Source organism: Drosophila willistoni, assembly GCF_018902025.1.
Source record: "Drosophila willistoni isolate 14030-0811.24 chromosome XL unlocalized genomic scaffold, UCI_dwil_1.1 Seg141, whole genome shotgun sequence".
Classification (NCBI taxonomy): domain Eukaryota; kingdom Metazoa; phylum Arthropoda; class Insecta; order Diptera; family Drosophilidae; genus Drosophila; species Drosophila willistoni.
Genome location: NW_025814052.1, coordinates 15173487 through 15196311, shown reverse-complemented (window position 1 = coordinate 15196311; position 22825 = coordinate 15173487). Strand labels below are relative to the sequence as shown.

General features: G+C 39.3%; 2 protein-coding genes across 2 annotated transcripts in view; one reads left to right on the top strand and one right to left on the bottom strand.

Moving 5' to 3' along the window:
• LOC6638071 (high affinity cGMP-specific 3',5'-cyclic phosphodiesterase 9A) overlaps positions 1 to 22319 on the top strand; it is a 36016-nt gene extending 13697 nt beyond the window's left edge. The window contains exons 3-9 of the mRNA XM_023175438.2: positions 4588 to 4913; positions 9570 to 9721; positions 9787 to 9894; positions 20007 to 20133; positions 20204 to 20499; positions 20571 to 20982; positions 21054 to 22319. Coding sequence (XP_023031206.1) covers positions 4588 to 4913; positions 9570 to 9721; positions 9787 to 9894; positions 20007 to 20133; positions 20204 to 20499; positions 20571 to 20982; positions 21054 to 22319 — 2687 coding nt within the window. The remainder of the gene's footprint in view (positions 1 to 4587; positions 4914 to 9569; positions 9722 to 9786; positions 9895 to 20006; positions 20134 to 20203; positions 20500 to 20570; positions 20983 to 21053) is intronic.
• LOC6638072 (neprilysin-1) lies at positions 12166 to 14592 on the bottom strand. The gene has a single exon (XM_002061157.4). It carries the CDS (start codon positions 14425 to 14427, stop codon positions 12322 to 12324), a length of 2106 nt encoding a protein of 701 aa, XP_002061193.2. The 5' UTR covers positions 14428 to 14592; the 3' UTR covers positions 12166 to 12321.
• Positions 22320 to 22825: the final 506 nt, after the last annotated feature.

Here is a 22825-nt window from a genome sequence, read left to right as displayed (position 1 = left end):
AATGAAATATGATAGAGCAAGAAAAGTGTTTATGACTAAATCAGCTTGCAGGTAAATTTTTCAATGATAGTTTAACGAGTTTTACATAAAATAAAATTGTCTTGACTACAATACCCATATACCACACCCTTGCAATACGTAACACAGCAGACTAGCTGGGTGTCAATATTTGATAAAAACCGTTGCTTTCGATGTACTACAAAGAAGAAAAATAAATTGCAAAGAGCCCAAGAGCACAAAACAGAAATCAGAAAACAAAAAGCCCGAACTAAACTGAACTTAACGAAAATCCAGAGTATTGCCATCCCAGGTGAGCACCACTTGGGAGCCATACAACCACCCAAATACCCATCCACCCACATGTGAGCGTGCCTTGTTGGCAGCTGCAAGCCAAACACTTTGTGGGTCATGGTTATAATTAATTTACTGCCACTTACAATTTTTAATTAAGCCGCCATGGTGTGTAATGTGTGAGTGTGTGTGTGTGTGTGCAAGCACAGCAGAGTGACTGCGGAACTAAGTGGGCGAGTGGGTGAAAGAGCCACAGCCACATCAGCAAATGAAATGGAAAGTGGTTTGGGTTTGGCTTCGCTTTTCCCTTTGAATTGGTTTTCTTAATAAGTTACAGATTGATTTGTCCAAGGCGAAACTTCAACCTCAACCTCAGCCGTCGAATTTGTCTTTCACCTCCAATTTTACACAGATAGCGATTTTTGCATGGGCTTCTACCGCTTTCGGTTTATTTTTAGATGATTGCAATGACGCGAACTATTAATATTTAATAGTTTAATTTTACTAATGAATAGTAAAATTAGTCCTACGCCTAGTTCTTAGTGATCTACTATTGTCCCCGAAAGTAGCTGCTTGATTTAGTTGCTACCCTTTTTTCCATTTTCTTTTCTTGTGGAGATACGTTTTGCAAGGGGGAATGATTCTTGTCACTGGTTTTGTTTGTTTATTAAAGAACTAAAGTCTCTCAACACTCCATTTCTTATGCGTTTTTTCTTTGTTTCCATAAGAAGTTAAATGCTTTTAGATTTTTGTTTTCTCACAAAAAAAATTTGCTTAATATATATACCTATACTTTAAAGTCTTGTGCTCTTTAATAACAACAAACACAACTTTAACATATATGTATTGCCTATTTGCTATCTGCCAACTGCTATGTTCTACTTTTCCATCAAGAAAACTTCATCACTTTGTTTGCGTTAACATAAAATTGAATTACACATCTACACGGCCGCAGCCTTTTTACACACGCACACCTACATACATATAAGGACAGAAGGAAACAGTACTCCATTACGCTGACAATTTGATCGATGAATTCTGCAAACAAAAACTCATACCCCTGGCCCAATTGCATTGCGCTCCCTTTCAGGCCATCGTCTTCCAGCTACAACGCATTGAAGTGCAACGTAGAAAAAAACATAAAAAATAAAATTGGAGAAACTGTCATTGCGTTTCAGATGCATTTTCTTCCCTTTTTTGCTCCATTCAACAGCCCCAGCTGGAAAATTGAAAATATTAACTGTCAATTATGTTACGCTTGCATCTTGCAGTCACACACAAAAAACCGCACATACGTTTAACCCAATTATCGTTTGGGGTCTCTTCTAGTTGATTAGCAATCAAAGTAATTGTGGCATATGAAAAGCAAACAAAATGTAGATATCAAAGAAGCCAAACGGCAATTTTTGGGTAGTTTTAACTGGCAATTTGTGTATACACACACATAGTCCTGAACACAAAGAGACAGAAAGAACAAGGGACACGAAAACCGTCTAGTGATAAATGAACCGCAATATTTTGTAGAGAGAAACAGAGAAACGTAGTAACGACAACAAAAATTTGCAGCCAAATATTGCAATTGCATTAAAGCAGTGTGTACGTGTTTTTTGAGTGGGTGAGACTGGGTGGGGCTCTACACCACTCAACTTTTTGGTCATTTATCAGGCCGGACAAGTTTTTTTTTTTGCCATAAAATGCAGTTTGGTCAAGTTACCAAACCATTTCATTGCCATTGTTTTTGCATATAGCCCATACCCTACAGGATCTTTACGCACATTTTTTTAAACTTCTTTGAACGAAACCAGAAACAAAAAAAAAACACCCATTTCCTTTGGGGTCTTGTCAGCCATCAAGCTTGTTTAGATTTAAACAAAACGAGAAACTGAGCATTGAAAGAAAGGGAAAGAGTAGTTAGAGTTGGAGAGGAAAAGGAAACGAGCGGGGATAAAATGAGGCTACTTCAAATTGTTAGCAATTATCAAAATGATTCTGACTTCTTCTCCAAGCAAACCCGAAAGCAAAAAGCTATTAATCAATGCACAAGGTAGCAGCTCATTTAGCATCGGCCTATCCGCCCGGTTAGACCTTTAGAACAATCATTCTTCCAAAATTCGCATACTCTTCTATTCTACCCTTTCATATTCTATTCCACTGTATTAAATTTTTTTGCTATCCTTTTTACTCGTTGTTCTTGTGTTTGTGACAAACACCATTAATTATGCAAGTGTAATGGTGACGTTGGTGATGGACGTTAAAGGGACATCGAAGTAGTAGGCAATACCGCGTACAAGCTCATAACTTCACGCCTAACAATATGCAATAAAATATGAGTGTTGAGCCTCCAATGAAAAAAGGAGCCAAAACAAAATCCCGAGAAAAATAGAAAGAAAACCAAAGGTAAGAAAGAAAAAACTTCATTCTGTGGGTAAACGACTTTCGAATACCCTGTACAAAATAAATTCAAGTTGGCTTGACTCAACTAAGAGCTAAATTATTTTTTCCAATTGGTTAAAGGTAACACTTTTTACCCCAATGGCAGGAAAAATCTTACATAGAGCAAAAGTATCGGCAAGAATGCGAAATTAGTCAGTCAGAGCTAAAAGAATTTGATGGATCTAAATCGAGGGTATCGAAAAAAAACCAACGGAAAAGGGCTGACCAGGTTGATTATGGCCACATTATGTAGAAAAGTTGTTTTTGTTCTCCTTTGGTCCCCTTTTATTTCTTTTTCGGTTTGGCTTGTGTTTGTATTTTTATACCATGCACTCATGGGGTGAAATGGTATATTAAAGTCGTGAAATTATCATTTTTGTCCCCTTCCGCTAAATATTCGTTTAAAGAAATACTTATTTAAAAATAGCCAAGCGTTTACGTTTTTCACTAGGTAATCGCCGGTGGGCGGTGGCGGTAGAGTGCCCCTACACTGCAAGAGTGAGCGAGATATTATATGCTGCCTATGGACTATATAAACAAAGTTTTGTATACATTTGGCGTTATAGATTAGAGACAGTTATTTCACTTGGTGCATGGTATACCAAAGACGACGACTTGCTCACTTAATTTTTTTTATGTGTTCTGCTTCGTGTTTGTGCTGTGTTTAACCTAATGACCCCCGTCGGTTGTTCTGTTGTCTAATTAATTAATGGATTGTAATTAATTATTTAACACAATGTTCAGCCAATCTCATACCCTAGGCCGCAGCTGCCACTTCTGTCTTTCGATAGAAAAAGCACATTCAATATGCAACAAATGACAAATCCTGCTGCTATATAAGATGTTGTTATTTTTGTTTGTGTTTGTTATGTTGCTTGCACATTAAGTAATCCACAATAGACATGATTATTGAGTGATTCGACAGTAAAGATATCTCTGAATGCAGGGAACTACATTATTATCATTAGATTTATCTGATCTCTCTGAGCCTGCTTTGTAATCGTGGCTAAGACAGCTTATCAGAGATTATCAGAGTCACAGATGGCGCAATGTCCAGGTTTTTTCCACTTAATAATAAAAAGAGAAAGAAAGAAAATTAACTAATTTGAATCACACCTGTGTGTGTGTATATGTGGATGAGAGTTCCTGCGCAATTGCTTTTGTGCATTGTTTGTTTTTCTTATACTTTATTTCTGTTTGTTTTTTTATTTGATGCTGCTGCTGCCTTTATTTCATTTTCATTCATCGAAGCGAGCGGCCGATTGAAAATTTAATTTCCCGCCTATGGCAAAAAAATCAAAAAACGGAAAACACATCGAATGTTGATGACGTGAATGGTGTGGTGACCAAGGGGGTGGTATTCACTTCTACCTGCTGTCCGAGTGGCCCTCTCTGAATCCCAGTCTAAATCAGAGTCTGGGCCAGAGTATATTTCCGACATTTCGTTATGAACTTTGATTTGGTTGCGGTGACACTGCTATCACTCCACTCCTTACTAAGGGCAGGGGCCAATTCATCTTGCAATAATCCAAATTGCCATGACTACACCCTGTACTCCTCTTCTTTTGTCCATCTTCTTCTTCTCTTCTATGGTCCCAACCAGTTACCGAGTTCCAGCTTTCAAGCTTTATTTCCTGTTTCAATTTGTTGATTTATTTATTGCCGATAGTCCATGTGGATGTCGATTATGTTAATTGCAATGATGATGATGATGCTGATGATTGTTATGATGATAATAATGTCTGTCAACAAATTTCCGCTTGACTGAAGTTTGATACCACTTTTGCCTAAAATTTTGATCACCTTCACCTTTTTTCTAATTTTGTTGATGTATTTGATTTGCTGCTGTTGTTGTATTTGCAGGCCTCTCCAAGCGGCCATTGGGGCCACCGCATCGTAAAAGCAGTCTACCAAAGCATCAGGAAGTGAAGCGTCGCTTTCTGGAAATTTGTGATACCAATTTCTCCGACGAAGTGAAGGCAGCATTGCGTCTGCCAGCTTTCGATTCATACGAATGGAGCGATGCGGATGTTATTCATCTAATGCAGACCATGTTCATCGAATTGGGTTTTATTGAGAAGTTTAGCATACCGGTTGATACGCTACGGGAATGGCTCTATGAGGTATACAAACACTATAATGAGGTGCCATTTCATAATTTTCGGCATTGTTTTTGCGTAGCTCAAATGGTAAGTGTCGCCCGGAGATATTTCAAATAAATTTATTTTTATATTTTGAGTCTGAAACAAAAACTACAGATACAATGATTCTTATTAAAAAATTGAAATCATAACTAGATTTGAAAATATATTAATAAAAAATATTTTAAAGACTTACCTCAATACTGAAATATGCATATCTACATATGTAGGTATATGTAGATTAAGTCTAAAATATTGTCGATTCCAAGAAACCTATCGAAGCCCGAATTTTGTGTGAAAATAATATTTTGAAAAATTTTAAATTTCAAAGAAAATTATGATATATTGACAAATAGCAATTGGAAGGTTGTAACATTTTGGCCTTCTTCTAGCTGCAATCGATATACAATGAGAAAAGAAGAGTATGTACTAAAAACTATATATACATTCATATAAACTAAAAAATGTTATATAAATATATACATATATAGAATATAGAGGTGAATTCATACATACATATATCTTTGTGTATAAAGCGACCGATGAGACAATGTTGAACAATGAGAGCCGCCTAGTTGTATGCAACACAAAAATAAACTGAAAGCGCCAAAGGGCAAACCAACACAAATAAAAACGGACACGGATATGCCCGCCATGCACAAACACACACTCACATATGACTAAGGGGTAATGGTTGTCTAAGGGCTGATGGGTTGGTGGAGTGGTTGTAAGGCAGTGGGCAAGGCCTATTTTTACTGCCAAGACGCCAAGACACAAAAGAAAGACAAACAAGACAAAATTTGTTTCTTTTCGTTGTTGTTTTCTAAATAGCAACACTTTTCGCTTAGATAACCAAAAAAAATAATAATAAGAGGGTTATGGCTTGTATAAACTTGCGTGGTTACTCTTTCCTTACCTACAGGCGTCAAGGCGGAAGTTTTTCCGCAAATATTAATTTTTATGACAAAAACTTAGAAAATAATTAAGTTTAAGCTTGCCGTTTCTGAAGCTTTATAGTACAGTGGTCCGACACGGCTAAGGCCGAGGCCCTTGCAGAATCTAACGAGCAATTCATTTACTTTTTATCGTCTGTGATGCTTTATTCTATGCGTGGCACACTTCTGACCAAAGATAATATACCTGTTTTTTGCAAGGGTATAAAAAAGACTGCGAAATGGTGACGCGAATGGTAAATGCAAAAGTGATAAAGTCAGAGAGAGATAGATAGAACTGGTCACTCACACTCACACACACTCTGTAAGAAAATAGTCCTGACTGTCAGTGGGTCAGTTCACGTTTCGCCTCACGCTCCTCCCATTTTCGAAAAAAAAAAAATGCTTAGACCTTGCCTATTTTTTCACCCCACCTCCTGCAGCGTGTAGCTCAACTCGGCTCATCGACCCACTTGGCTGCTCAAGTGCCAAGGAAACACATATTTCTCTTTTTTTTTGTCCCTCTCTTCCTCTTCTCTTTTTCTTTCTATTTCTTTTCATTTCATTTTTCTTTCTTGGCCAACTTTTTAACCTACATTTGGATTTTATTCAGCTTTCTTGTTACTGCTTATTGTTATTATTATTATATACATACTTATACAATAAGCACTTAACATTTTCTTATATGAAATATACATTTTTGGCCACATTAAGCCAAAAGACTGCATTTGAAGCAGTCAATTGAAGGAAGCTGCTAGGAAAGGAAAAATAAAAAGAGAGCGTAAAAGTAAAGCGAAAAACTTTAATAAATTATATTTTACACACACATATACTGGCAAGGCCAAGCATGAAATGTGCAACAATGGCAAATAATAGAATGAGAAGATGAGAAGAAAGAGAGTGAGAAGGTCAGAGAAGAATGTCATGAATTTCTATCCTTTGCTACAACCAATTGTTAGGCATTACGCATACGCACTGCGGTCCGTCTGAGGTTTCTCCAACATACAACAAGCGGCAAAAGGATTAACAATTGCATTATGATTATTATTGTTATCATTATTATTATTATAACTACAACTGTTATTGTTGTCAATGCCATTGTTATTGTTTTTGCTTTTGGCACTAAATTTGTCGGCCTTCAAACGCACTATGTTTGAGACAATAGGCGGTTTTGATTCCTGGTAACCATTACAGATCGGTCTTAGGAACTAACAGCCTCCCCTTTTGATACCAAGGAAATTATGAATTTTGCATTTGCATTGCGTTTGAATAGAAATTTTTCGGTGCAAATTTTCTTACAGAGAGAGAGATATTAAATATCTTCCCATTAGTATTACCTACTTTCAATAAAACCGTTTTCCATAAAATCGAAATCGAATCAGTCCAATGCAAGGTTTCTACACTTTTGCAATTTACTGACCATTAAACCATTCATTTAAAAAATATTTTAAAAAAAGCTTTCCAACAAAAAATTTTAGTGACGTGTCCAGTCTGACATTTTTAATGTTTTTAGTGTTCTGGGCAAAAAGCCGCATATCAATAGGGCTAGATATCGGAATTAATACCCGGAATACCCAACAACCGCCTTCCCGTGGAGGGTAATAAAAATGTTTGTGGGTCTGCATAATTGAACAGCTTTTAAACTGAAACCCCTATAGAAATATATTTTTATTTAGCTTTATTTTCATACCCTCGGTTCTTAGTGGCTAACAAAGGGTATATAAGGGCAAAAACTATTTTCGCACGTTTTCTTACCTTGAATATCCTTACGGGTTACAGGAAATCGGTAAGTCGAGATCGTAATGCTGTTTTTCAAATTTGAGGATTTCATAAGTTTTATTGTATGTCAAACATTTCGAACTACAGCAGAGCGGCAGCAGAGCTAACAATAACATCACACACAACAACACATCTGTTCAAAGAGCACCCCCTTAGGCCCTTCCGATTTCCCTTACCCATTGTGTCCGTTAGGAAGCAAACTAAGCTGTAAAATGGCCGCTATGCATACATATGCGACGGCGCGTATTTTACAATTCAATGGGCGGCAATTTGCATAGGCGTGGGACTCCCATATGTGCGTACGCGTGTGTCTGTGTGTGTGTTTGTATCAGAACAGGACATGACAGGGAAGCCGTTAAGCGGCTTTTCCTCAACCAGCAACCAAAAGAGGAGCATACAAAAAAAAGAAGAAGCATAAAAATAAGTCGAATAAAAAGAACGAGAGAAATAAAAGTCAAAATGAATTATTGAACAGAACAGGGTAGAGACGAAGTGGGAAAGGGTGGTCTAATGTGGGCAGAAGGATCCAAAACGTTAGGGGCGCAGATTGAGGGCATGGTCTAACACTTTGACTAATTTCCAGGCAAATGGTCAAAGTGCAGTCGCTCTCGTTGTTGTCGTCGCTGATGCAGTTGATTTCCCTTGAAAGTTTTCAAATTCCTATGAGAGTGAATCAGACATAAAGATGGAGTAAAAAAGGAAGGGAGGGAAAGTATGGATTCCCACTAGTCTCTCTTTGTGCATCTGTTTTTGTTGACAATGAATTTAGATAAACTTGTGAAATTCCAAATGCAAACAGCATTTGCATTTGCATAAATTTATAGCTACCCCCTGCCCACGAGCTCACTGCGTCCCTTCACCCGATACATTGACTGTTTAATGGCAAAGTGAACGCAGAGCCGGCAGCAGCAACGCCAAAAGTTGTGCAACAACTTTTACGACCACTCGTCTCTATGTGTCTCTCTGCCCCCGTCCGCATCAGGCTCTTCATCGCACACCCATACACTCTGACAGAATCACAGGAACAGTGCAACTTTGGTGCGCAGCAAAGCGCAAAGCAAACTTTACGCTGCTTTTGTATTTCAAAAAGCTTCAATTGAACGCTGTTGAAATTCCTTAAGGGTCTTGGAGCAAGTCATTTTCATTTGCAACAGCAACAGGGGCAAGACCAGAAAAAGCAGCAGCAACGACGTCGACGATGACGAGAACTTTGCCAATGGCAATGTCAGGGAAAGTAGATAGCAGCTTGTTGGGTAGTGTTGGGTGTTTTGGGTGCTTCAATGCTTCCATGCTTCGATGGTTCAATGTGATGGGTAACTCGTAATTGCAAAGGTTTCGCTGCAGACAAATTAAGTTGGCACACGGAGTATAGACAGAGACGGAGAAAGTGACTGAGTGACAGAGTTGCAGGAGTTGCTGACATGGCTGCCTTCAACTTTATTCACCTGCCTGCATTTGGTAGCGGCAAAAAAAAAAAAACGTTTAACTACATCCAATGCGATTTACGTTAAATGGCTTGTAACATTAGACAAAAACCTCAGGAGAAATTCGCTTTAAACGGAACGCTCAACGAAGTCAATCTAAACAAATCGATGACAGAGGGTTAAACTTTTAAAAACGTACCAGGATCACTTATTAACTCATCTACCGAGGAATGCAACATGAAGATATTAAATCGCATATTGGTGTCTAAGCCAAGACTAAATTATTAAGTAGTATCAGTACTAAGAGGATCACGCAACACATATCCTAACAAAATGGTCGAAATAATCGAAACCAATAAATGAAGTTCTTGTTGTTAAATAAAAAAAAAATATTAATCCCGTACGATTGCCACCATTGCGGGTTTCTGTTACGTTAGCTTTTTAGCAGTAATTGGAACTAAATTTAGTAGAAAGGCATTTGATTTCAAAGTTATTACATAATACATTTTGCCAAATAGTATACCTAATTACTTATAATTTGTTTATTCTCTATCTTGTTATTTCTGCAGATGTATGCCATAACACGTCAAGCAAATCTACTAACCCGTATTGGGGATTTGGAATGTCTAATACTATTGGTGTCCTGCATTTGCCATGACCTGGACCATCCAGGATATAATAATATCTATCAGATTAATGCACGAACTGAACTAGCACTCAGGTAATGCAAATACATTGTTAGACATTGTTAGACAAGAGTGTACAAAATTATTTGTGATTTTTCAGATATAATGACATTTCCCCGCTAGAGAATCATCATTGTTCGATAGCCTTCCGCTTACTGGAGCATCCCGAATGTAATATATTCAAGAACTTTAACCGTGACACCTTCAAGTAAGTGTGAGAAAAGCAACACCGAAGAAAACAAGAAAAAAGTCAAACTCCAACTGAGTGTGCGAGTGTGTGTGTGCGCGTGTATGTGAGTGTGCTGTTATTGCAAGTCAGTTGAAACACCAAAGGCAATTAATTTGCCAACTTTACTTGGGCTGGGCCACTTTATGCGCGGCACGTACGAAATGGTGTTGCATTAAATGTTGCCCCATTGCCGTGGTAATTAACAGTTGCCAGCTGCAACGGCGCTTTCCACTCCAACCTCCATCGGTTTTGCTCTGCTCTCCATCTGCCTCCTGTATACCTTGCACCAATCCCTGTTCAAACAAGCCGACTGTAAAGTATATCGATTTGGTATTTAACGAAAAGACAGAAAATAAAATCCAAGAGAGGTTGAAAACAAAAATTAAAGGAAAAAGGTTCCACTTAAGTGAAGGATAGTCAATGTCAACAGAAACACAGCCAACGAACTCATGAGATTGTCCTTGCCAACATTGCAAAATGCATGCGAAATACATTGCGTGTACGGTAAATGGGGATTAAGCTGTAAACCGTTACCACCATCTTCTTGAAAAGATCATCAAATATTTATTGATATATTCTTTTTTATAAGTACGTATATCTGTGGTTACTGTAAAAGCTCTGGACAAAATATTCAAGAGAACAATTCCCCGAATTTTCCTCCTCCGACCTGGCCTATTAATGTACTTAGTTCATTGCACTGAAACGACTTTAATTCATAGAGGTTACACATGACCAATTCTTAAAACAGCTTCTTTATTACCGATCTTGTACTATCGCTAACGCAAAAGGCTTCACTAAACTTGGCCTATTTTGATTTCGTTTGTTCGTAGGAGAAATAATATATTTTGCCATTCGATTATGCGGGAACAAAAAACTATAATTAAAAGGATTAGCCTGTAAAAATAGTTTTAATTTTTTCTTGTAAATTTGTTTTGTTTTAGTTTAGTTCCTAAAGTTAGGATTGACTTGATTCTTCTGCCAGGCAGAAGAGCGACCTCATTCTCATTGCTATCCTCATGCTGCTGATGATGATAATGATGTTGATGCTGATAGTTATAGTTATTACGAGCATCCAACAGGAGCAACAACGTCATTATGTAATATTGTAATCAACAGCAGTTTGTCGTGCCCTTGGCAGTTTCTTCTTATTTCGCTTCGTTTTTCTCGTTGTTTTTTTTTTTTTTTTTTTTTGAATCATCTTTATTCCTTTCATGCTTGTCCTTTCGTCTGCACCCTCATCTTCAACGTGCAATGCTTGCTTTGCATAAACTATTGCATACTTTTGGAGGTTTTTGATGGCAAAACTTTCCCAAGAATATATGTATGGAAAGCATGGAAATACATAATATGTGTACAGACAGAGAGAGAGAGAGAGAGAGAGCGAATGATGAGTGAACATTAAAAGTTCTCAGTTGCCAGTTAGTTATCATTACCGATTATTCAACAGTATCATTGCACAAAGACAAGTAGCTTGGTGCGAAATATTTCAGTTTTTTAATTCGCCAGATTCAAGCGACTGGCCACACACACACACACATACAGAAAATTTGAATGCTCAAATTGGGGCAATTGATTGAATGCACACAAGCTGCAAAAAAAAAACGGCACACAAATTTTTGTTATGCTGCAACATTTGTTGCAACAACTTTTATGCTATGTTTCTTGCGTCGTATCGTTGTGTGGGATTTATATTGTTGATTTAACTTGGTATACCTATGTATGTGCTTACGTAGAGGGTACGAAATATGTATACTTTTGCTTTGCCGCCCACTTACATCCAAACCTATTTTTATTTTTGCTGGTACATTTTCGCTTGCTCGTTACGTTACGTTTCATTTCGTTCGTGTTGCAACCGAATGTATATAGATGTGTTTGTGCAGTATGTGTTTTGTGTGTGGGTAAGAAGGAGGACAGCAACAGCACAACAAACTATGTTCCGTGTGGCTGCATTTCATTTGATTGCGGCCAACCGCCATTTTCGAAACAAGAACGAAAAACGAGAAATACTTGTGTATATAGGCATATATGCGTGTGTGTTTGTGTGTATTTATGGTGTTTGTATCCTTCCTATGGGCGTCTGGCAAATGCAACAATTTGTAACATAGTGTCGTTTCTTTGTTTTCCCCCAAACTAAGCCAAATTCGGAGGTCTTTAAAGCTAAACTTTTTGAAGCAACCCCTACCCAATTTCACATACGAGACTTTACGGCAATCAGTCAAATATCAGTGAATAGTAATTTCTTACTACTTATTTTTGGCATAGATAAGAAAATTTTTTTTTATTTTTATCTGATTTTTTTTTTTATATTATTGCCTCTCTATTGATGTATTTGTAAAGTAATTGGTTGATTCATATCTTGAATAATTGACTTCTTCACCCTAATCGTGAGGCTCTTTTTCAGTCTGCCTACCAAATGCGACATTTATCTCTTGGATCCATAGCACTTCCCACTTTGCATTGAAAGGCTTCAGCGAATTCGGGAAAGTTACCAAGCACATTGTTGACACGTTCCCGATGCGAGGCATGCAATTGTGTACCTATAGAGGAGGAGCTACCTGCCGCCTGTCCGCACCAATTTTGGGCAAACTTGATGAAGAATTTTTGGTCCAGAAAGGTTGTACTAGCGAATTGGTTTTTCTGTTGCTGTCCCTGCTGCTGCTGCTCCACTAATTGCTGGTATCTGTGTCGATATGTCTCAAAGGCTAGACGCAAACCCTCACTATCCGCAATATTCTCGTTAATGGTCAATGTAGCATTGCTGTATCTTGTGCCCAGATAGCATCCGGCACGCAAACCGAACCGTATAATGGCTCTAGCTGGCCATTGGCCGTTAGCCAAGCTACCATCGGCATCATAATTGATGCCATCATAGTCGAAAGCATGAATCATCTCATGGGCCAGTATATAGCCCAAGCCTGCGTCAATAGGGGCGCAATTGTCAATCAATGGGGAGCGAAGTAGACCCATTGGCAAAACTATGGCATTAAGACTAAGACGATAATAGGCATTAACATCTAATGGCCCGGATGATATGGAGTTGGCGCTGGTACTGGAACTGGAAACAATGCAGGGTAAATGAACACAATCTAGAACCTCACGAAACTGCAAAAGAGTCTCGCGTTTTGATAAGCTCAGTAGATTCTCATCATAGTTGCTGCTGAGTGGTAGGAAATGACTGCCACCGGTGTCGGCGGAAGATGATGGTGGTACTCTGTGTCTAGGATCTTCTGACCAGGGCTGGATCAGACGCATGGCTCGCAACTTGTCTCTGGCCCTATTTTGGGTAACTAAATCTCTATCAAATATAGTTGTTTCGTTCAGTAGACGCTCGAACTGCAGTTTGAGATTGATGAAAAGTTGCTGCACACGATGCATCATTACTGCATGAGCATCTTCCACTCCATCTGCCTTCAGTTCTTGATGGTACAGTGAATATTGCAAATGAGCCAATTGGCGTGGCAATAAATGATTCACCTTGTCCAGGCATTGCATTCGCTGTTGACTCAATGTGGCATCCTCATGTGAGTGCAACTCAAAATGTATAGGCAATTGCAGAAGCATCCAAGTAGACATTATAAATTGATCCGCAGAACGTAGCAAACGTTGGAGTCCTTTGAGGTAATGCATATCAGCCACAATCAATATTTCACCATGCGCCTGTTGTTCAAGTAAAGAATCGAAATATTCTTGCAAACGCAACTGAGGCAGCTGGATCAACAATTGCCGCAACATTTGCGGTTCGCGCAGCACCAAAGACTGATCGGCTTCCGTCTGGTCATTGTTGTCCAAAACGAGTCTTCGTAATTGTCGCTCGAAATTTACCAGTTGTTCGGCTAGAGAGGCAGCTCTGCGCACCTTGAGACCCAACTCGAGGAGTAAATATTTTAAATATCTTTGATGCAGAAACTCGGACTCCTCATCGGACAGTCGATCGAATGTGGGTGCGAGCATATAGAGAATCTGTTGCTCGGAGGCCTGCCAATTGGCCTGAACCACTAGGCGCCACAGACCCTGGGCTCCGTAGCCCCGTAAGCCAGCATTGGCTCTGGCCCAATCGAAATGGTTTCCCGTTGACAATGTTGATGATTGATTGGCCAGGAGAAAAATCGGCCATTCAATAAGGGGCAGTTGCTTTAAAGCATCCGTATAGACGCGCAATGATTGACGTCCGGCGAGGCAACTAGCATAGAATTTAACCAACTGTTGATGCTCATCCGGTTTTTCCGCCGGATTTTCCTGCAGCTGCTGCCTCTCGAAATATCTAACTATTAGCTGCCTATTGAGTGCTCTCATCTGTGTACGCATATCATAGGCACCCAAAGTGCGCAGTTCACGGGATACATACCAATTACCACAGGCATATTCATAGAAGTTTTCGCATTGCGCCTTGCTGGTATCCAATTGATCGTCTATCTGTTGTTGGCAATTGTTATTATCTGATTTTGTTTCCGCTTGGCACGCAATCATGCAAATAAACAGATAAAGCCATCGAAAGATCCTTTGCCTTGCCATAATTTGCTCTAAGTCCTCGGTGACGGTATTCTCTCCTTTGCAATAACTAAAGTTTATTTAACTTTTTGTTTAGTTTTAGCTGCGTCTGTTTACTCTGCACGACCAAAGTTGTGTGTTTGCGTTTCCTAAGCGTTGTTTTTTTTTTTTTAATTTTTACACGCGGCTGAGGTTGCCGCGCTATTCGGTGCTGTCCGTTGGCTATTCGTTGATAAGCACAGTATCAACATTTTTCTACTGATAAACCGACGACTGACATTCAGGTTGGCGCAATGCCAATGCGAATTCCAAGCCCATCCTCTCTCAAACAACGAGGGTTGTCACACAGTTTTCATCTGGTACTGTTCACGTTTTTGAAACCAAAATAAATCAATTCAAAACCAACTTGCTGTTGGACTTCCTTGTTCACAAACTTTGCTTCTCATTAACGTTGCATAAACTTTTCCTTAAATATGGGTCAATGAAGCCAAAACACATGAAATTGCAAATGCAGATGTTCCCCTTTTTCGTATAAAATGCGTCGTGTATTAATCGGTTTAATTGTAAGCCAAGAAAATCCATTTTTTATGAACGCATCGAAAACCAATTTAATTTATTATATATAAACATCATTGAAAAATACTTAATGCTCCGCATGTTCTTTAAATGAATATTATTGTGTCAAACTGGATCGATTTTTATTACAAATTCAAACTTGATAATCGACTAACGATATATATTTAAAAACATTTCTAAACGTTTTCTATTATAAAATCATTCGTTTTGTTAAGTATTGAAAAGCATAAACAGTATTTACCATACCATATATAGTCGATTAGGCTTTCAATGACAGATTCAAAGGTTAATCTAATTTTGATTTGTTTGAATCGATGACCCAACCATTTGACGAGCTTCGATTTCTACCATGCCCGGTAAGACAGATGAAACATGAATTTTTTAAAGCAAGAGCCCTGCTAAGAAAAAGCGGATTGAAAAGAAAAGAACAAAAATTAGAAAAGTCAGTGACAATAAAGCAAAGCCAAGGATGCAAATGAATGAATGCCAGGCCATGTCTACTTGTTTACCTTCTCTCTTACTTTCTCTGGCTGGCTTTCTCTGTTTTAGCACCACTTCTCCTTCTTACAAGAAATCAAACCAACTATCCTTGGTGCGCATCTGCCTTTTGTGTATGTCCAAGCTTTGATTTGAAGTGTATGCAAACACATATATGTACATATGTATATGTTTGTGTGCTTGTGGGTTTGTATGTTTGTTGTGTGTGAATGCATATAGCATGCTTGATAAGTGTAAAATTGTGTCTCAATATTATTAAAAGCGAGTTCAGGGAGCTCATTGTCTGCCTCTCTCTGGCAAATCCCATCAATAAATAGAGAAGGAGAGAGGTGTAGGGAAACGGCATTCCACACAGGGATTCATTTAAGATTGAGGCGATTGGAATTGATATTGGGCTTAAGCTACTATTGAGTGGTACGGCCGGCCAGCACAGATGTGTAGCTAATTTCATTTTACGTGGCGTATAAGCGATGATTAATTGATTACACGTGGGCTGCAATCTTCAGACTCTTTCTCTCTGTCTCGCCTCTGTCCCTAACTGCTTTGATGTCCTGAATAAAAGAAGAACATCTAAATCAAATATATTTAATTGACATTATGTTACAATATCTTTGATCAAATCAAACCAAATGTGCCCCCACTCATTGCCACAAGTATCGATTATTTCAACGAATTCAAAACCAGTGAAGTAAGTTAGTCGTCTCGCCGACTTCGGTATACCATGCAGCAGGTAAAAAGATTTTTTATATTTCGAACAACAAATGCTTGTCTATTAAAATCGACTCACAGCATGTGCTATCTCGCTCACCCGCACAAAAACACACGAGCACTCTAGCGCCGCCACTAGCCTACGGCCAACTTCGCCCTTATGGACCGCCAAGTAAAACGTTTATACGTATATTTTCTTTGTTTCTAAAATTTGGTGGATTGGTAGATATTAATAGGGCTCATTAGTGTGCGGAATTTGGTTTTGATAGTCAAAAAATTGCAGGAGGCAATTGGTTTTTTCTAGATTCTAGAGGCCAAAGTAAGCGTGACAAAAATGTTAAATACCAATAATCTAATATCAACTTTGGGGGTTCTAGCTTTGTTATTTTTCGAGAAAATAAGTTTTAATTGATTTTCGAGGGGGAAGGCAGCGTGGTAAATTTGAAATGAACTTGAACACCGTAGGTATTACAGGAGTCTAAGTACCAAATTTGGTGACGCTCCGAAATCTGCGTGTTCATACGGATCGACTCGGCTGCTGATCCTCATCAAGAATACATATACTTTATGGGATCGGATATGCTTCCTTCTACCTGCTACATACATTTTTGCGACGTTTATATACCATTTCACCCTATGGGTGCATGGTATAAACATTGCATGAGACGAGCCTCCCCTTAGATTCACATGTAACGATTGGACTCAAGAACAGTCATCGATATTTTGCCAGCTATCGTAGTTGTAGCAAAAACTAATGCATTCGTACTAGAGTCAATATATCAACAGGTATACATATAAGCTGTTACATAGTTAATCAATCAGTATTACATGTACAAAGGCCTTCCAAATTAATGACACCTGCAGATAATGTAATTGTTGAGAATTTGCACATTCTTTTAAGTGTCATATACTCCTATTCAATTTAAATGTATACATGCATGTGTGTGTGTATGTGCAAGAGAGTGGCACCTTGTAACAACTTTCAATTAATTAGTACTTATTTGAAACTAGCCAAGGACCCACTCGACAACCAACCGCATTTCAATTGAGATTTAATTACCAACAAAGCAAATATTTTGGACCTAATCAAACCGAAGCCAACTTAAGCTGAATCCCAACAACAATGGACAAAGCAATAGGGCTCTAAGTCCAGCTATGAAATGAGAATGCAAATGCCGAAGCATAGAGCAGCAGCCAGAAAGGGATTACCAATGGCTTTTGATATTGCAATTTGCAAAACTGAAACTGCAACTGCAACTGCGACTGCAAAATTGGATTTTACCCAATTGAACGTCAGACATCATAATAGAGGGTAGTACAACCGATATATGCATTTACAATGTATGTACATACATATGTATGTATGTACATATATATATTTTCGTGTCTGCCATTATTTCTGTTTATTAGGCGATCTTCGTCTCTTTCTCTCTTACCACACTATAGTATGATACGGTTTCAGTATAAACGGTGGCCTTTCTTGCAACATATACATATGCATATAGATATGTGTGTGACTTTTAGTAGAAAAGATTTTTCGATTGACTGTCCATTTCAATGTTTCCAGCATACTTTTCGCCTTATTTTTTGTTGTTAAGTTAAAGCCAACAATTTATAGAACTTTATTAAAACATTGAAAAACTATTGACCAGGCCGCAAAATTTTAATCAGTTAAATAATTTCTTCAGTTTTTGAACTTGATTCCTAAAATCCAGTCCTGTTTCCGCTTCCTCTGCTCAAATGCCCTTGTCCATGGCTTTCATTGCTTTGCCTTGCCTTGGAGAGGCAATCTGTCTGCCAATCGGATTAAATCGCAAATAAGCAAATATATACTCATCTGCATTTTAATATATAAGCAAAGTAAATATATTAAAATGCAGATGAATATATATTTACTTTGCTTAATATTACTTTGGAACATCTTACTTATTGTTTTTAATTTTATAATAATTATTTGTTGCAATAATTCATAGAAAAAGAAAGAAAGAAAAGCAGAAAGATAGGGAATCCACGCAACTTGTTGTTTAAGTTCAGATTTTACACTTTTGCATCAGTTGTTGCAGGGATTTTCTTTAAATAGAATTTACATGGTTACAGTTGGCCAAAGTTTTTGATAAATGATAAACAGGATTAGCAGGATGATGATAATGATGAATGGTGCCAGTGGGTCGGTGTGTGTATGTGTGCGTGTTTGTGCGTCAAGTAAAGTTTTCTCTGCCTTAGAATGGCAACTATTATGCGCTAATTATGAAAAGCACCAAATAAACTCAACTTAAAACTAATTTGCAATTTTTCCCCAACTACTCCCTCGCTGCCACAACCCAGTTGAATTTCTTACTTTTATATTTCTTTCCGCCATCATCTCTTTTACACACTCACTCTCTTATACTTTGTTGATGATTTATATTTTTTGGCTTTGATTATGTTGAAGCATCTGGGCTTTAAGTTTTATCCGTGCTCACGGGCAGCCTTCATTCGTTTAATCATTTCTATCATAATCATAATTAGCATGCAGAGTGTCATTATCATAATAATTTTGTTGAATTTTGATTGAAATTCTTGCTATGCTATACCTTTATACATGTAAATATCTTCCCATCACTATCTTACTGAGTCTCTCCATCAATCTGTCTGTTGCCCAGGCACTGTTTCCTTGATTATGTAATTAAAATGTTTACATTTTTTCATATTAATTAAAGGCGCTTTTTGGCTTAGCGAAATTCAAAGAATTTTTGCAAAGTACATACATATATATATTTATGTACTCTTCTATAAAGGAATCTTTTGCTTTTCTGGCTGCCAGGAGTTTTCAACTGAGCATGCCGTCCTGTTGGTGGTCTGAACTGAACAGAATTCAGAAGACAAAATAATAACAAACATTCACAATTATTGTTTTTATTTTTTTTAAATTGATAAAAAAAAAAATAAGTGAAACAGGTGGACCCATGGAATTTCTGTATTAATAAAACTAAATCTTGCCGATGTCAGCAACAATAAGGAGCACATTTAAATCTACAGCAGGCTCGCTACCCCAAGACTTCAGTTTCTTACTGCTTTAGCATTCAGCTTTTGTTGCAGCCTTTCCCCCTTCCTTAAGGTAAAGAGAGGAAAACAGGAAAATATTTACCACTCCGACAGTGGGGGTGCATAAAATGCAACGCTCTTTTTGCAGTATGTGTGCGGCAGGTGTTGAGTTTCCACTGCTTGTCCTCGCACTATGCCCCAATCCGTACCCAACCTTGCCACCGCATTATCTCGCCAATGTCAATGCCACTTGACACGAAAAATTCAATTTTCTACGAATGGAAGTAGTCGCTTTTGTTGATGCTGTTGACGAAGCCGTATTTATATTGGGCGACAATTTTTTTTATCTCTCTCTCTCTTTCCATCCGTCTTACACAGACTTTGTTGCCAACGACGCATCTTTGGGCCGCCGTTGCTATAAAACAAAATGCAATTTGATATTTTTCTTTTGCTCCTTTTGCCGCTTTGCCTGCTCATTATGTCAGTGCGTTATGTGCAGGTACTATACATAGATATTTAAGTGTATCTAAGAATGGCTATTTTAGAAAAATGGTAGTTGCCGTTTCTTTGCTTTTATTTTGTCATTTTTGGTGACTTTCATGAAAAGTAAACTAACTATCAAAACTACCGAAAACACAAAAAAAAACGTAGCGAAGAAATATCAATCGACATTAATGGCTGAACTGATCCCAAGATATTTCCAAAAATTTAAAGGACTATGTATGTTATTGTGTCTCTAGTTTTATAACTTTCTTGCTTTCACTAGACATCAGTTCTAACCGTTTTTTTTTTTCCAGTACCATACGTGAGGGTATCATTCGGTGCATTCTGGCCACCGATATGGCACGCCATAATGAGATTCTTACTCAATTCATGGAAGTTACACCCAACTTCGACTATGGAAATCGGGCACACATTAATCTGGTAAGCCAAATAATCGGATAAACTCATTAATGTTGAACAGTAAGTTATCAATGATCGATTTTTCGTGTAGCTGTGTATGATACTTATCAAGGTGGCCGACATATCGAATGAAGCACGACCCATGGATGTGGCTGAGCCTTGGCTGGATCGTTTGTTGCAAGAATTTTTCGCACAAAGTGCGGCTGAAAAATCGGAGGGATTACCAGTGACACCATTTATGGATCCGGATAAGGTAAGCAAGCCGGGATCTCAAGTGCGTTTTATTGGTTTGGTGCTATTACCGCTATTCGAGGCTCTTGGTGAATTGGTGCCGGAATTAACAGAATTGATTATCATACCAGTGCGCATTGCTCTCGAGTACTACAGGTGAGAGTGGAAATGAAAGAGTGGGAGAGAGAGAAAGAGAAGAATCAACGTTATACTTGTTCCCTCTTAAGGCGCCTTAACGATGCTCAGACAAAGACTCGAAAATCTGTGGCAGATAGCAACACTTCGGACAGCAATAGTGGCACCATGGACTCAAATGCCGCTTTGGTTAGTACACCGGGCAACGACAAAACAACGATGACACTGGATAAATCTACAAGTGGTGGAACTAGTCCTGCTGCTCCACCTGGAGGCGGAAGTGGAGGAGGACCGACAATTGGCAGTGCATCTGGCGGTGGCAATGTTTCTCCACAAATGCCACGCTCTGGCTCTGGCATCAGTGTTAAATCACGACGTAGCATTCCATCACAGAAATCAGCATCGAGAACTTCAGTGGATGAACCAGGTGGAATGGCCGCTGAGTTGCATGATCTGCCCGAGGGTAGTGAGAGCGGAGATTCAGAAACAGCCACTGAAGTGGATGTAAGTAATAACATTTTCTCTTCCTTTAATTACTTGCTAAATGATTGGTTGGGATGCTTTCTTTTTTACAGGTGGCCGAAAAGACTTCCAAATTCAAAGTGGACACCGAGGGCAGCAGCAATCGAAGCAAATCTTCCCATTCGACGTCGCGGAAATCTTCACGCGAAAAACGCCCCTCCATGGTGGGGGAATTGTGCAGCAGCGGCGGTGGTCAGCGTATACGCAACTCCTATGGCAATATACATGGCTATCATAGCAATCGCTGTCATTTCGGTAACAATCGTGCCGTCAGCCTAGATCAATATAGCACTAGCAGCAATAATCGTCGTCTCTCCGATGGCCTGCCGCAGGTAATATCCGATAGTAATGTCTTCTATGGACGTCACAATCGAAGCAGTCTAGAGGCGGGCGCAGTAGCCGCGGCAGCAACGGCAACGACAACTACCACAGCAATGCGTCCACATGAGGATAAAAATGCCAATACCAATTTAAAACAGCAACTGACTACCACAGGAGCTATCGAATTGGTAGCTGCAGCAGTAGCAACGTCATCATCGGCCAATGGCAACATCTCCCCAAGTCAGCAGCAACCATATCAGACATTGGCCAGCAATGGCAGCACCAGGAGCAGCGATAGCAGCACTCGAACTCCAGCGTCTGCTGTCGCAATTGTTGGCAGCAACAGCAGCAGCACTGCCGGCGGCGCCGCAGGGGTCAGTGGAAGCGGCAGCGGTAGCGGATGGAAATCTCGTCTACGTCAATTCTCCGACTACTTTAGTTTTAGCTTTGACAAGGGCAATAAACGTTTCGGTAGCACACGCAGCAGTCCTTGTCCGGGTCGCGCCAACAATAATGCTGCTGCAGGTGACGTTGGAGCTCCTGCTGCTGGTGGCGGTGGCGGTGGTGGTACTGCTGCTGGTTCAAAGTCTGGTTCCACCAGCTCAGAGGGTGTCGGCGTTGGTAAATTTAGCACCTGCTGCACCATATCGAATGCCGGTGGTGTCTCTGGTAATGCTGGTGATGCACTTGGGACAGCTACAAGCACCCATCGCCATCGGGCGTATAGCCTAGATGTACCCTGCAGCGGTCGCGGCGGTATTTCTGGCCTGACACGTTATTCTTCGGGCGATAGTAGTCGCAAATCGTCACGTCTAGATGATGGCAGCAGCAATAATACCCTACACAGCTCCGAGGCAGCAACTGGTGTTGTTACTGCAGATGGAGTGGGAGGAGGGACTTTTGCTGGTACAACAAATGCTGCCGCCCTGGCATCTAGTCTAAGTATTGATATGGGTTTGGCCAGTGTCTCAATATTGGAGGCAGGACCAAAGATTTGACAACAGGGGAGCACTAGCATCAACACAACCAGCACCAACACCACCATAACCACCACCGCTGCAACCGCAACCACCAAGAACAGTTTGATACCTAATCAATGCCATTTGATGACCCTAATCCAACCACAGCAACAACAGACCGAGGTCATCGACCACGAGGCCGAGGTAGAAGTAGAGGCAGATGGGAACCAAAGCCCTGAAGTGGATACATCTGAGGCAGAGCATGACGTGGGTTCCAGTTGTGAGGTATCCTCTATGTCCATAACGGTGTGGTCGGCCATCGGGCAACGTTTAAATGCCCTCATTTGCCATTGCTGTGAGCGTAAATTGCCCGAACCCGAGAATGTTTAGGAGAAAAACATATTCAAACTCATTGTTAAAAGGATTTTTAATTATACATATTCGTATCATTCAATTATTATTACATATTTTTTAGTAGCTTCTGTTATTAATATTATTTTTTTTTCCGAAAGTTTAAGTTTAGTTTTTAGTAAAACGGATCATTA